The following is a 14,650-nucleotide window of genomic DNA, read 5'->3' as shown; positions in this document are numbered from 1 at the left end:
TTATAACAAATATACATGTTCTCCTGTATGCAGATTGAATACGAACGGAAGAAAAAAGACGATGGCAAGCGTGCTCGTGCAGACAAGCAGCAGGTTCTGGACATGCTGTTTTCCGCTTTTGAAAAACATCAGTATTATAACCTCAAAGATCTGGTGGACATTACAAAACAGCCTGTGGTGAGTATTTGACAGTAGACAATGTAAGGTAGAGAATGTATTTTTCATTAGGCTACATCGCACAGTGGACTTCCCATGATGTTATTCTGCCTTTGTTACTAACATTTTTACAATAAAAATATCAGATTTCTCAGCTGTGTTAAAGGGGAGCGGGGAAAGAGGCTGGTGTCTTCTCACTGTCATGGGGTACAGTAGTTGTGAGACAAAAAAATTGAATCCTATAGATTGCTAAATGCCAGAATTGGGTTGTGACGCACAAGTGCAGAGCAGCTTTAGGAGATCCGGGAATAATGAATGAAAGAGCTATGCACCCGATCTCCTAAAGCTGCTCTGCGCTTGCGCGTCATTGGAAGAAGGCATAGCGTGAATGAATACATAGGGAGAATGACTTCAGCGACTCATTGCGCAGCCGTACAAGAAGACACAGCAGCGGTGATTGAATGGAGGGGGGGGGGGAGCGGCTCACTGTGCAGCCGTGACTGCGCTGACAGCTGTCTCCCCGAATGCCTGGCTGCAGGTCAGATAGTGCGGGGCCTTTGGCTGGACAGCGCATGAGTTTACACAGGAATGGCAGTTAGGGGGAAAGAGGACTAAACCACCTGTCATGTATTTTACAATACTTGCCAAGCCTCCCCTACATTTTTAGTTACAGAAGGTCCGTCAGCGATAGTGTAGGGACTGACGCTGACAGGATACAGAGTCATATAGATGTTTAAAGGGTCATACATTAAAATTAAAACAATTACACAGTGAAGCCACTATATGACTGATGTAACTACTGGGGGGGTGCTTAAAAATGAATAGTTTCGTGGGAGTGTTCCTTTAATCTATAGGGGGCAACACCGTATTGGTATATTTAAATCTGACTTGTCAGTTCAGGTTTACACTAGGCTTTGATATAACCATCTGACAGTTATTCGTTGCTATACTTGAGCCTTGTCCACATGCTAGATCAGGCCCGGATTTACATCACAGAAGCCTATAGGCACAAATGTCCTGGCACTCACCACTAGACTTCACCCTCCATGAACCTACAAACCCCACCTAACTGCACTGCTAGTGTGCTGGCTGTCCCAGCTGTCACTTCTCCCTTACTTCACTTGCCCTTCATGGGTAGCTAGAGGTGCCACTTAGTATTAAGTAGCCAGATGTGCCCCAAAGTATTAGGTAGCTAGAGGTGCCCCCGACTGAAGGGAGATATGATCAGTGAAATGCTGAGAACCAGGTCCGTAAGCTCTAATTTACACTGTCATCAGGACCCTGCATAGGTAAGGCAGGAGGGAGTCACTTGGGGATGGGAGTGAGCCGCCTTTCCATCATCAAGCGCATGTAGGCACATGCCTACAGTGCCTTATGATTAATCCGGCCCTGTGCTAGATGATTCTGAATTGGGGCTGCCTCTGCTGAGAAACTTGCATGTGTACAGCAGGTCCCAGTCCTCGCCTGTCGGTGAGATATCTGGACTGCCGGATCATCTTGCCTGAGGCTCTGCTGAGGCCATTGTCCTCCTTCTCACCCTGCTCTGGGCTGCTCCGTCATGCACCACTAGTCATCCCTCCTAGCAATACATGCTTTTGTACAGGACTATGCCCCAAACAATTGCCCAAGGGATTGAGTCCCTCATGTTTTTAATGCATAGAAAATAAAGAAAGCTATGTGAAATGCTTGTCAGTGTGAGGTTTCATTTTTACATATTTAACCTCCTTGCCGGTTATCCCGAACTCAGTTCGGGGTAACCTGCGCAGGAGGATTTCTCAGGCCCCGCTGGGCCGATTTTGCATAATTTTTTTTTGTTACAAGCAGCTAGCACTTTGCTAGCTGCTTGTAACTTCCGCTCGCCGCCGAGTCGGTGAGGTCATCCCACCCCGTCGCCATGGCGACCTGGGAAGCCCTGCAGGAAATCCCGTTCTGAACGGGATTTGCTGCTTACTCTGATCGCCGAAGGCGATCGGAGTGGGTGGGGGGATGCCGCCGCTCAGCGGCTATCATGTAGCGAGCCCTAGGCTCGCTACATGATTTAAAAAAAAAAAACTCCTGCGCTGCCTCCTTGCCGGAGGAATTGAACCGGCAAGGAGGTTAAAGATTTTATTTTTCAAAAAAGAAATGGCAGAAAGAACAAATACAGTAGAAAACATTGCCATAATTAGCAAAGTATCATAGTGCAATGTAAATACAGTACATAGCTTGATAATATAGATACAATCTGTTATAAATGGAGATTGGAAGAGGGAAAAAAATAAAGGCCGCAAGCCAGTGTGGCCCGCAAATATGCATAACAGAGTTATCATAAGCATATATCAGGGTTCCATCAAAAGTATAAAGTCCTTAAAGAGACTCTGTATCAAAAAAAGTTCCCCTGGGGGGTACTCCCCTCGGGAGGAGGAAGCCTCGGGGTCCCAATGAGGCTTCCCCCTCCCCTGTAGCTGCAGGCAGTCCAGCGCTGGCTCCCCCGAAGTGTCCCAGAATCCTCCCTCGACAAGCCTGATGAGCACTGATTTATTTACCTCATACATCATACACCAGGAACTGCTGAAATAAATGAGACCCGTGAAAAGAGTGAACCAAATATCTATACACTAATACGCTACCAAAAAGAAGGAAACCAAAGCTATGACCAAATTTGAGTAGTCAGAGGTACAACCTTAATAACTGCTATAAACAGGTATAACAAGAAGAGAAAAGAAGAAAAAGCAAAAGTAGAGAAAAGTAAGGAGAAAAAAAAAAAAGAGTATAAGTTAGGGTAGAGTCAGTGTAAACTCCAGGGGTCGCCCTGGAGTCCTAAGTTCTTGAATTGTGCCCCAAATGCCAGGGGAGCTCAAATATCAACTAGGCGTAGACCCAAGTTCTAACGGCACAAAAGTTAACTAAGCGGACATGAGGGGTCTATCTAAATTCAAACCAACCAAACCAGGTTCTCTAAAATTGAATAGTAGACGTTAGGTCTTCCATGTTCTGGACCCTATTAGGCCTGAAAGATAAATTGAAGCCGCATTAGTTAATGTCTTGTAAGGGTTTTCTTATATCTTCTGATAGACCAGGTATTGTGGTGTAGCAAAAAAAAAAAAAAAAAAAAAAACAGGGAATCAGGGGGCAAAAAGTCTGTCATAGTGTGCGTCAAATCCCTCACATCTGCCCAGAACTGAGAGAGAACTGAGCAAGACCAAAATGTATGCAGCAGGGTCCCTGTCTCAAAGCCACATCTCCAGCTGAGATCAGAGGAACCAGAAAACAGTGAGGTTTCATTTTAAGCTGTACAGTAAGCTTCTTGCAACATCTGGCTCCTGATTCTGTTCATTTTTCTTCATATTTTTCTCACTGGAGATGGTTTTGCTTGCATGCAAAACAAATATTCAAAATAAGTTCTCCCAAATGAGCCCAAGTTTGATATAACCCAATTGTTCTAATTTTTAGAACTTTTGCTAGATGCTGAATATGCGGTATTTTGTAGATAAGATGAGAAAACTCAGGAGAAAAAATGTTATTGTATTGGGGCCTAGATGTGTCTGGCCACATGTTTTGTTTTTTTTGTTTTTTTATTCCAGCTCATTGTTGGTCGCATTAAATTACCTATGCTAAGAAAACTACCGTATGTAATGTGTTCAGTTTCTGATGAAATGCAAAAGGCATAAATAAAACAGCAGTAACAATATAATGCAAATTACGTTAAGATAATGACTCTATTGAGAGCTTCATTTTTTGGACAATTACCATTATCCTAGAGGAAGCAATGTTCTTAGTTGTGAGTGATTAAACTGTCAGTGAGCCTTGGAGCCAAGCACAATTGTGCACCTGAAGGACAATGTCACAGCATCCAACTTAAAGTGGTACATTTTCATTTTAAATGTCAGGTACAATGCAGATCCAGTGCATGGAGTGGTGTTGGCATATTTTATAATTCTAAGACTTAATCACATCATTTTTCTTGTAACTGTGAGGTTAATAGACAAGTTTTCTTTTTTTTTTTTTTCTTTTTTTTTTTTAAACTCTAGAAAGAAAACCTAAAGCTACATTCTAAGCCGTTAAATGTGCAGCTGAAATACATCATGTATATAAATTGCAGAACAGGAAAAAAGGACACAGGAGCCCTTGTGGAAAAAAGGCCGCTGCCAAAGGCGCCCATTATAAAAGCCATGATTTGCAGCAAAGAAGATAAATTTGGGCACCCCCAATTTTATTGGGTGGCTTCGGGCACCCAAATTTCCCTTCTTTGCTGCAAATCGATTTGAGGCAGGGAAAAGTTAAAGCTACGAGAGGGGGTGGTTAAATGTTAGGCACCACCTGGGGGACGTTAAGGGCTAGGCATAGGTAGAGGGGAGGGTTAAGGGTTAGGCATCGGTAGAGAGAGGTCTTAGGGTTAGGCATCGGTAGAGGGAGGTCTTACGGTTAGGCATTGGTAGAGGGAGGCCTTAGGGTTAGGCATTGGTGGAGGGAGGTCTTAGGGTTAGGCATCGGTAGAGGGAGGTCTTAGGGTTAGGCATCGGTAGAGGGAGGTCTTAGGGTTAGGCATCGGTAGAGGGAGGTCTTAGGGTTAGGCATAGGTAGAGGGAGGTCTTAGGGTTAGGCATCGGTAGAGGGAGGTTTTGGGGATAGGAATCAGTACAGGGAGGTCTTGGGGTTAAGCATCGGTAGAGGGAGGTCTCGGGGGTTAGGCATCGGTAGAGGAAGGTCTTAGGGTTAGGCATCGGTAGAGTGAGGCCTTAGGGTTAGGCATCGGTAGAGGGAGGCCTTAGGGTTAGGCATCGGTAGAGGGAGGTCTTAGGGTTAGGCATCGGTAGAGGGAGGATACAAAGTGGTGTACACGTGAGAAGTGAAACGAAAATCATACGCGATTCCAAACATTTTTACAAATAAATAGCTGCAAAGTGGGGTGTGCGTAATTATTCAGCCCCCTTTGGTCTGAGTGCAGTCAGTTGCCCATAGACATTGCCTGATGAGTGCTAATGACTAAATAGAGTGCACCTGTGTGTAATCTAATGTCAGTACAAATACAGCTGCTCTGTGACGGCCTCAGAGGTTGTCTAAGATAATATTGGGAGCAACAACACCATGAAGTCCAAACAGAACACCAGACAGGTCAGGGATAAAGTTATTGAGAAATTTAAAGTAGGCTTAAGCTACAAAAAGATTTCCAAACCTTGAACAGCCCACGGAGCACTGTTCAATCGATCATTCAGAAATGGAAGGAGTATGGCACAACTGTAAACCTACCAAGACAAGGCCGTCCACCTAAACTCACAGGCCGAACAAGGAGAGCTCATCAAGAGGTGGCGCTCACAGTGTTTGTCCGGGCTCAGTAGGTGTATACAATCAATAAAAACAGTTGTACAATACAAATAAAAGTCCATCAATGAGGTTATTTATAAAACAATTTTTCATCAACTCGGATTTCCAAATCTTCAGATGTATGGAGGCCACCACCAGCACCCTTTGTGTGCCACTCACCGCAAGATGTAGACCAACCAATGGTCTATATACACATCGGGACCGTTCCCGGGTCGTCCCCCACCTCTCAGGCACCAGATAATGACACGATCTTCCCTTTAATCCGACTTTGCTCTTGATTACACCTCAATAAAAAGCCTCATATAGTACAGTATTGCTTTAAAAGATTTATTGTTAAAAAAAACAGATTGCACTCACATGCTCCTTTGTAAAAGTTTGCTCAGAGTAATTTGTTTAAACGGGCTCTCCCCCGTATTGATGGCCAGGGCTGGCAGGCTCCAGGTAAGCGTATGGTCCCTCTCACCTCCGCCGCGCGCTCGGTGGGTGGTAGAACCTTCCGTGTTTGCCGCCTCGCCGCCACTGGTAGACGCTACAAGTTCTTCCGCATCAGACTCCGCCCAATCGATTTCGTCACAAATGACTCATCAGGGGCACGGAGTCTGATGCGTGTGGCTTCCCTTAAATGTCTCCTCCTCCGTATCGCGTCATACTATGTCCGCCTCCCCTCCGCAGCCCGCAAGTTCCGCCATCAGTAGGGCAAAAAGCCTTACACATATATCAGCCATATCTCAAAATTTCAAAAAGAAACCTAACCTAATTCTAATACCAATCACTACTTTCACAGTTATATTTATGAGTTCATATCTGGATGGATGCTTTTGAACTTAGAGCACGTAGAATCGTGAATTTGGATGAAGTTTTTGTGGATAGTGGGGAAATTGGGGGAACTATGGAACAGGAGTTCAAAAAATTGCAGAATGTAATGATGAAGGAGCAGAGCACGTGGTGGGACCTGGCCGCACTGACAAAATATGACAAAGAGGGTATTATACCTAAAAGACTAAGATGGGATATGATGGCTAATGATGGGGAAGATAATGAGGAAAATGATAAGGAATGGGAGGAGTATTTTGATAAGTGCGGTCAGGGCCTGGTAAAAGTATTAATGAAAAGGAAAAATAGAAGGTTGGAGAGATTGGGTGGGGAGATTGAAACTATTAAAACTAAAATGGCCCCGCTAAATAACTCAGAAGAATATAAGAATAGATCAAAAAGGTTAGGTGAATTATTGGAAAAAAATGAGAAGGAAATAAGGGCAGAGAAACAGAAAAAGTTCCAGAGGGACGCTGATGCCACTAGAAGGAAGGAGACCTATAGATGGCAGATAAAAAAGAAGGAAGAACAGAAACTGGTAGAAGCCCAGGCCCAGGTTGAGAGGGAACAACAACAGCAACAAAAAATACTGAATGAGATACAGCGGGGCGAACAAAAAACAGGGCCAAAAATTGTATATGTCCAACATGGGGAACAGGGGGTTACCTATGGAGGTGTTGGGGAGGGAAATAGGGGAGGTTGGGGGGGGGGGAAATCGAGGATGGGGTGGGATAAGGAATAACAATCGGAGTCCATTTAGACCATCTGAGAGAGGCTATGGGAGGGGGTACAGGCAGGAAACCCACACTCACTATAATGTACCAACCTATAACCGCTATGACCCAATAAGGCAACACCGACAAATTGAACCTTTTTTAGACAGTGCACCCAGGTACGGGGAGAGGGAATGGAGACAGGAAGCAGTAGCTCACACGGGGTATCAGGCACAGTATGGAAAAAGAGAGCAAGACGAGGCACAAGGGGGGGGAAGAGGGGTAAAACGGATGAGGAACCTATAGGGGAGGGTGTTTTCAATATTAGTAGCACAGTTTTGACCACTAAGGAGCTTAGGATTTTGAATAAAGGCCTAAAGCATGCACCTAGGCAGGGTATGGACAAATTTTCCACCTATATAGATATCAATAAATTTGCTCGTAAACTTCATTTAAAAAAATATTTTGCTGGGCGTCCTAGTAGGAATGGGGAAAATACAAGGGAAACAAAGTATGTACACACCAATCTGCGTTCAAAGTCCACATTCAACCCACAGGATAGCAACTACAATGCCATTGAGGTATTTAAAAATATGGTTATTAAAGAAATGAATCTCATTCCAGAACAGAGAAAAGGGTATGTAAGGGAGGTAGCGAAGGATATGTTGGAGGGAAAGGGGTTGGTTGTGAGACCGGCTGATAAGGGAGGGGGGGTTGTAGTGCTCAGTAAAACCCAGTATAAGGCTGAACTGGATCGCCTAGTGGGTGACAGAGAAGCTTACACCCTATTGAAAGGAGATCCAACTGGTAAGTATATGGCTGAATTGAGGGAATTGCTCAGGGAAGGAATGGACAGGGGACTTATAACGGATGAGGAATTTAAGTACATAGTGCCAGATGTGCCCAGAATACCGATAATATACCAGGTGCCTAAGATGCACAAGAATAAAACCCACCCCCCTGGTCGTCCTATAGTCAGTGGCATAGGGTCAGTAACCCACAGGTTGGGACAATATTTGGATGAATACTTAAAGCCAATGGTGGCAGACCTGCCCTTTGCTTTGAGGGACACCAAGCATATGCTTCAAGTGGTGCAGGGAGAAAGAATTGAAGAAGGGGAGTTGATGGTCACAATGGATGTGGCCTCCCTATATACAAATATTAAACATGATCTGGGGATTGATGCGGTGGATTACTATTTTAGGAAAGAGGGCAAGATCAAGGATGAACAAAGGGAGTATATCTTGAGGCTTCTGCGTTTTGCACTAGAGAGGAACTACTTCTGGCACGATGGAAATTTCTATAGTCAGACGAAAGGATGCGCCATGGGGGCAAGCTATGCCCCGAGCCTGGCAAATCTGTTTATGGGTAAATGGGAACAGTCATTGATGGAGACAGAGAATCCACCTAGATTATGGCGGCGCTTCATCGATGATTTGTTCTTTATATGGAGAGGAGGAAAAACAAAATTAGATGAGTTCCTTGTGCATCTCAATAACAATGACCTGAACATTTCCCTTACTATGGAAAGCAGCCCTGACACGATGCACTTTCTGGACCTGGAGATCATGAGGGTGGGAAATATGATGGGTACAAAAAGTTTTTTCAAGGATACTGATAGAAATGGCTACATTGCAACTGACAGCTGCCATCATCCGGCCTGGATTAGGGGAATACCCAGGGGTCAATTCCTAAGAATGAGAAGGAATTGCACAAACATTCAGGACTATTATGAACAGGCAGAAACACTAAAAGGTAGATTCCTGGAAAAGGGCTATGATGATATTGATTTGGAGGATGAAATTAGGAGGATTGGTGCCCTTGATAGACTCACTCTGCTGGGCAATAGGAAAGTAGAGGACAAGAAAGGTGAGTTTGATATAGCCTTCATTACGGGGTTCAACACCCAGTATAGAGAACTGCAAAACATCATTAGGAAACATTGGGGGATTCTGGAAACAGATATAACACTCAGAAACATTATCCCAAATAAACCCAAATTCATTTATAGAAAAGCCCAAAATCTTAAACAAATCCTTGCTCCCAGCTGTGTTGAACCTAAAAACCCCCCCAAAATGCAGGGGTGGCAAACAGCAGGTTTTTTCCCATGCAGGGGGTGTAAAGCCTGTAGGGAAGCCAAGGGAGTTAAGACTGACAGGGTCACATCGTCCAGTAATGGGAGGAGCTTTAAAATTCAAGAATTCATTACATGTAACAACAAATTTGTAGTCTACCTGGCCTGGTGCAAATGCGGATGGCAGTACATTGGAAGAACCACAAGAACACTAAAAGAAAGGATGGGTGAACACATCCGTAACATCACTAAAGGGTACCCTAATCATAGTCTATCGGCTCATTTTGGGAGGGAACATAACTGTGACCCTAGGGAATTGTCGTTCTGTGCCCTCCAAAAGATTGTGCCCCACTGGAGGGGAAGTAACAGGGTGAAGAAGGTGTCGCAGGAGGAAACAAGGTGGATTCAAAAGATGGGGACCTTAAGACCAGAGGGGCTCAATATAGATATTGACCTGGTGTGTTTTCTGGGGGAGTAGGGGTGTGATATGTGTGTATGCACCTGAAACCGCCCTAGGCATGCCTAATCATGGGGGGTGGATTTTTCTCCTCCCCATATTTACTCTAATTTTAAATATGATTTTTCTTCATCTGTATTTGCAGTGTGTGAAGTGGGGGGTTCGCGGTGGTGTGTGTGGACCTCCAATCCCAATCAGGTTGCCCGAAGTTTTATTCATAAAGGGAAAGAGGGGGCTAATGGATTATGCAATAGAGGGGTAGTGAGTGGGGGCTCACCTAAGGGCTAATGATGCTATTAATTGAATTCTCTGCGGGCGGCCTGGTGGGGAGTCGGGGGCCCACGCAGAGTATAGTGAAGTGGCGCTGAGACCACAAGGGGGTCAGCTCTTGGGTTTTTTTTGTCCTTTGTGGGAAACTTATATTGGTAATAATTTTAGGCAGTGTTTTCTTAGGATGTATAAGGGCAATATGACGCTCATATAGCGGTATACCGTGCTTTAATATGATTGGGAGTTTTGTTATGGGCAGAATGTGTAAAGATATGAATTCATAAATATAACTGTGAAAGTAGTGATTGGTATTAGAATTAGGTTAGGTTTCTTTTTGAAATTTTGAGATATGGCTGATATATGTGTAAGGCTTTTTGCCCTACTGATGGCGGAACTTGCGGGCTGCGGAGGGGAGGCGGACATAGTATGACGCGATACGGAGGAGGAGACATTTAAGGGAAGCCACACGCATCAGACTCCGTGCCCCTGATGAGTCATTTGTGACGAAATCGATTGGGCGGAGTCTGATGCGGAAGAACTTGTAGCGTCTACCAGTGGCGGCGAGGCGGCAAACACGGAAGGTTCTACCACCCACCGAGCGCGCGGCGGAGGTGAGAGGGACCATACGCTTACCTGGAGCCTGCCAGCCCTGGCCATCAATACGGGGGAGAGTCCGTTTAAACAAATTACTCTGAGCAAACTTTTACAAAGGAGCATGTGAGTGCAATCTGTTTTTTTTAACAATAAATCTTTTAAAGCAATACTGTACTATATGAGGCTTTTTATTGAGGTGTAATCAAGAGCAAAGTCGGATTAAAGGGAAGATCGTGTCATTATCTGGTGCCTGAGAGGTGGGGGACGACCCGGGAACGGTCCCGATGTGTATATAGACCATTGGTTGGTCTACATCTTGCGGTGAGTGGCACACAAAGGGTGCTGGTGGTGGCCTCCATACATCTGAAGATTTGGAAATCCGAGTTGATGAAAAATTGTTTTATAAATAACCTCATTGATGGACTTTTATTTGTATTGTACAACTGTTTTTATTGATTGTATACACCTACTGAGCCCGGACAAACACTGTGAGCGCCACCTCTTGATGAGTTTTTATTATTGATATAGAGGAGGCGAACTGGTGAGATTGTCTGAGACAAAACTGTAGGGAAAACTGCTGCTGTGAGCGCTAACCTCTTGCTGAATGAACAAGGAGAGCGCTGATCAGAAATGCAGTCAAGAGGCCCATGGTGACTCTGGACGAGCTGCAGAGATCTACAGCTCAGGTGGGGGAATCTGTCCATAGGGCAACTATTAGTTTTGCACTGCACAGAGTTGGCCTTTATAGAAGAGTGGTAAGAAGAAAGCCATTGTTAACAGAAAAGCATAAGAAGTCCCGTTTGCAGTTTGCCACAAGCCATGTGGGGGACACAGCAAACGTGGAAGAAGGTGCTCTGGTCAGATGAGACCAAAATGGAACTTTTTAGCCAAAATGCAAAACGCTATGTGTGGCGGAAAACTAACACTGCACATCACTCTGAACACACCATCCCCACTGTCAAATATGGTGGTGGCAGCATCATGCTCTGGAGGTGCTTCTCTTCAGCAGGGACTGGGAAGCTGGTCAGAGTTGATGGGAAGATGGATGGAGCCAAATACAGGGCAATCTTGAAAGAAAACCTCTTGGAGTCTACAAAAGACTTGAGACTGGGGCGGAGGCTCACCTTCCAGCAGGACAACGACCCTAAACATAAAGCCAGGGCAACAATGGAATGGTTTAAAACAAAACATATCCATGTTTTAGAATGGCCCAGTCAAAGTCCAGTTCTAAATCCAATCGAGAATCTGTGGCAAGATCTGAAAACCGCTGTTCACAAACGCTGTCCATCTAATCTGACTGAGCTGGAGCTGTTTTGCAAAGAAGAATGGGCAAGGATTTCAGTCTCTAGTTGTGCAAAGCTGGTAGAGACATACCCTTAGGCTAGTTTCACACCAGGACGTTGCGTTTTAGGGGACGTTATGGTCGCATAACGTGCCCCTAATGCAACGCCTGGTGCTCTCTAAGGTGGACGTCAGAGTGAGCCGCGTTGTGCAGCTCACTCTGGCGTCCGTGATGCGCACTCTTGGACGCATGCGGCATCACGTGGTCCCGCCCGGCCAATCGCCGCACAGAGCGGCCGCTCCAAGAAGTAAACACTGCACGTCACTGAGTGCAGTGAATATTAATAAGCCATGTGCTTGGCCGCTCTCCGCTCCTCCCCAACATTACTGCGCATGTCCAAGCAGTCTAACGCGGCTCTGCCGCTTACAAAGTACTGCATGCAGTACGTTGTGTGATGGCGCAGCGTTACTGTGTAACGCAACGTGGGCACTGTGAACGGCCCATTGATTTTTCATTGCTGTGCGGTGGGGGTGCGTTACAGGCTGCACTAACGTGCGCCTGTAACGTCCCACTGTGAAACCAGCCTAAAAGACTGGCAGCTGTAATTGCAGCAAAAGGTGGTTCTACAAAGTATTGACTCAGGGGCTGAATAATTACGAACACCGCCCCCTTTTCCGGTAATTTTTTTAAAAAAATGTTTGGAATCACGTATGATTTTCGTTCCACTTCTCACGTGTACAGCACTTTGTATTGGTCTTTCACGTGGAATTCCGATAAAATTGATTCATGTTTGTGGCAGTAATATGACAAAATGTGAAAATTTTCAAGGGGGCCGAATACTTTTGCAAACCACTGTACTTTGTGCTTGAGAATCACAGTTTCTGATATAGTTAACTTCTGATATACAGTAGTAAACTACTTTGCCCGGTCCCTTGGAGTTTGCTATAACGGGATCATATTTTATTTTTCCAGTGCTACAGAGGGCAGCATGCTTTATTTTGTTCCCTTAGCTTTTAACTGAGGGATTGCTGAAAACTGCCCATTAATCCAAGTCTTTCTCGCTTCCCTGGAAACGGCACAAACTATCCTCAGATATGCGATTGTGTTCTAGTGTAACTGTTTAGCAGGCAGAAATCTGGAACAAGCTTTATTTTTGTTCACTGTCTGATTATTACTGTTTCGTAATCTTTTCTGACCCAGAGTATTTTGTTCTTTAAAGGGGCACTATGGCGAAAAATTTTACAATTTAAAATATTTGTAAACAAACAAATAAGAAGTGTGTTTTTTCCAGAGTAAAATGAGCCATAAATTACTTTTCTTCTATGTTGCTTTCACTTACAGTAGGTAGTAGAAATCTGACAAAGTGACAGGTTTTGGGCTAGTCCATCTCTTCATAGGGTATTCTCAGCAAGGTTTTTATTCTTTATAAAGATATTCCCTAAAAAGAATTTAAATAATGATGCTGGCTAGCTTCCCTGCTCGCTACATAGTTTTTTGGCAGTTGGACAGAGCAACTGCCATTCACTAAGTGCTTTTGAAAAGAAATAAATCCCTGAGAATCCCCTATGAAGAGATGAACTAGCCCAAAACCTGTCACTTCTGTCAGATTTCTACTACCTACTGTAAATGACAGCAACATAGGAGAAAAGTAATTTATGGCTCATTTTACTCTAGAAAAAAAATGTACCGTATTTTTCGGACTATAAGACGCTCCGGACTATAAGACGCACCCAGGTTTAGAGCATAAAAATCACGTAAAATAAAACTTTTAGTAAACCTGGTGCGTCCATGGTCCAGGAGCAACTTCTATGTGTTCTGCCCCAATTATTGTACCCCTTGTGCCTTCCTTGTACCTCTGGAGAGGGAAGACAGTGCTAGCAGGAGGGTGCCTCGCTGAAAAGATGCTGATTTTCATCACAAACGCCAGCAGATTGCTTGGAGCATTCTGGGCAAAACTTGAGCAGCAGCATTAAAACTGCAGAGGATGAGACTCTTCACAGGGATCCGATGTCCTCTGGTGTCCTGTCCCCCTGTCCTTGGCCCCCTCTGGTGTTGCTGTCCATCATCCCCCCTGACGCCTCTGCCCCTTTAACATAGATCCTGAGACCACTGCAGATTACGGTAACCGCAGGTTATACACAAACCTAAGAAAGTGGCCGCACTGGTGTACAGTGTCCCCCTGTCCTTGGCCCCCTCTGGTGTCACTGTCCATCATCCCCCGTGATGCCTCTGTCCCTTTAAAATAGATCTTGAGACCGCTGTTGTCTGCTGTCCCCCTCTGTCTATCATCCCCTCGGGTGTACACTGTCCCCTTTGTCCACCCCCTCTGGTGTCACTGTCCATCATCCCCCGCGATGCCTCTGCCCCTTTAAAATAGATCTTGAGACCGCTGCAGATTAACAACAAGTTTCGGTACACAAACCTAGGAAAGTGGCCACACAGCTTCACATATCCCTCCTGCACTTCGGTATCAATTGCCTCCCCGACCGAGAGCGCTGCAGATGACCGGCAAGTTTTTTCACGGCACGGGAAGGCGACACACAGCTTCAGAACGCAATGTCCAATCAGGCGAGGGGCGCTGCGCGAGACAGCCAATCACAGCCCTCTCTGCTCTCTGCTTCCTCCCAATCACCAGCCCCGCTGAGAGAGCCCTTGTCCCGCCTTCAGGACTATCGGGAAGGCTGTGATTGGCTGCCTCAGGCGAGGGGCGCTGCGCGAGGCAGCCAATCACAGCCTTCCCGATAGTCCTGAAGGCGGGACAAGGGCTCTCTCAGCGGGGCTGGTGATTGGGAGGAAGCAGAGAGCAGAGAGGGCTGTGATTGGCTGTCTCGCGCAGCGCCCCTCGCCTGATTGGACATTGCGTTCTGAAGCTGTGTGTCGCCTTCCCGTGCCGTGAAAAAACTTGCCGGTCATCTGCAGCGCTCTCGGTCGGGGAGGCAATTGATACCGAAGTGCAGGAGGGATATGTGAAGCTGTGTGGCCACTTT

General features: G+C 45.4%; 1 protein-coding gene across 1 annotated transcript in view; it reads left to right on the top strand.

The window, feature by feature from the left end:
- Positions 1-14,650, top strand: part of GTF2F2 (general transcription factor IIF subunit 2) — a 268,355-nt gene that overhangs the window by 230,265 nt on the left and 23,440 nt on the right. The window contains exon 8 of the mRNA XM_068265221.1: positions 34-177. Within this exon, the coding sequence (XP_068121322.1) occupies positions 34-177 (144 nt within the window). The remainder of the gene's footprint in view (positions 1-33; positions 178-14,650) is intronic.

The sequence above is a fragment of the Hyperolius riggenbachi genome, chromosome 2, assembly GCF_040937935.1.
Source record: "Hyperolius riggenbachi isolate aHypRig1 chromosome 2, aHypRig1.pri, whole genome shotgun sequence".
Taxonomy (NCBI): domain Eukaryota; kingdom Metazoa; phylum Chordata; class Amphibia; order Anura; family Hyperoliidae; genus Hyperolius; species Hyperolius riggenbachi.
The sequence above is the reverse complement of the archived record's forward strand: the minus strand, read 5'-3'. Positions and strand labels throughout refer to the sequence as shown.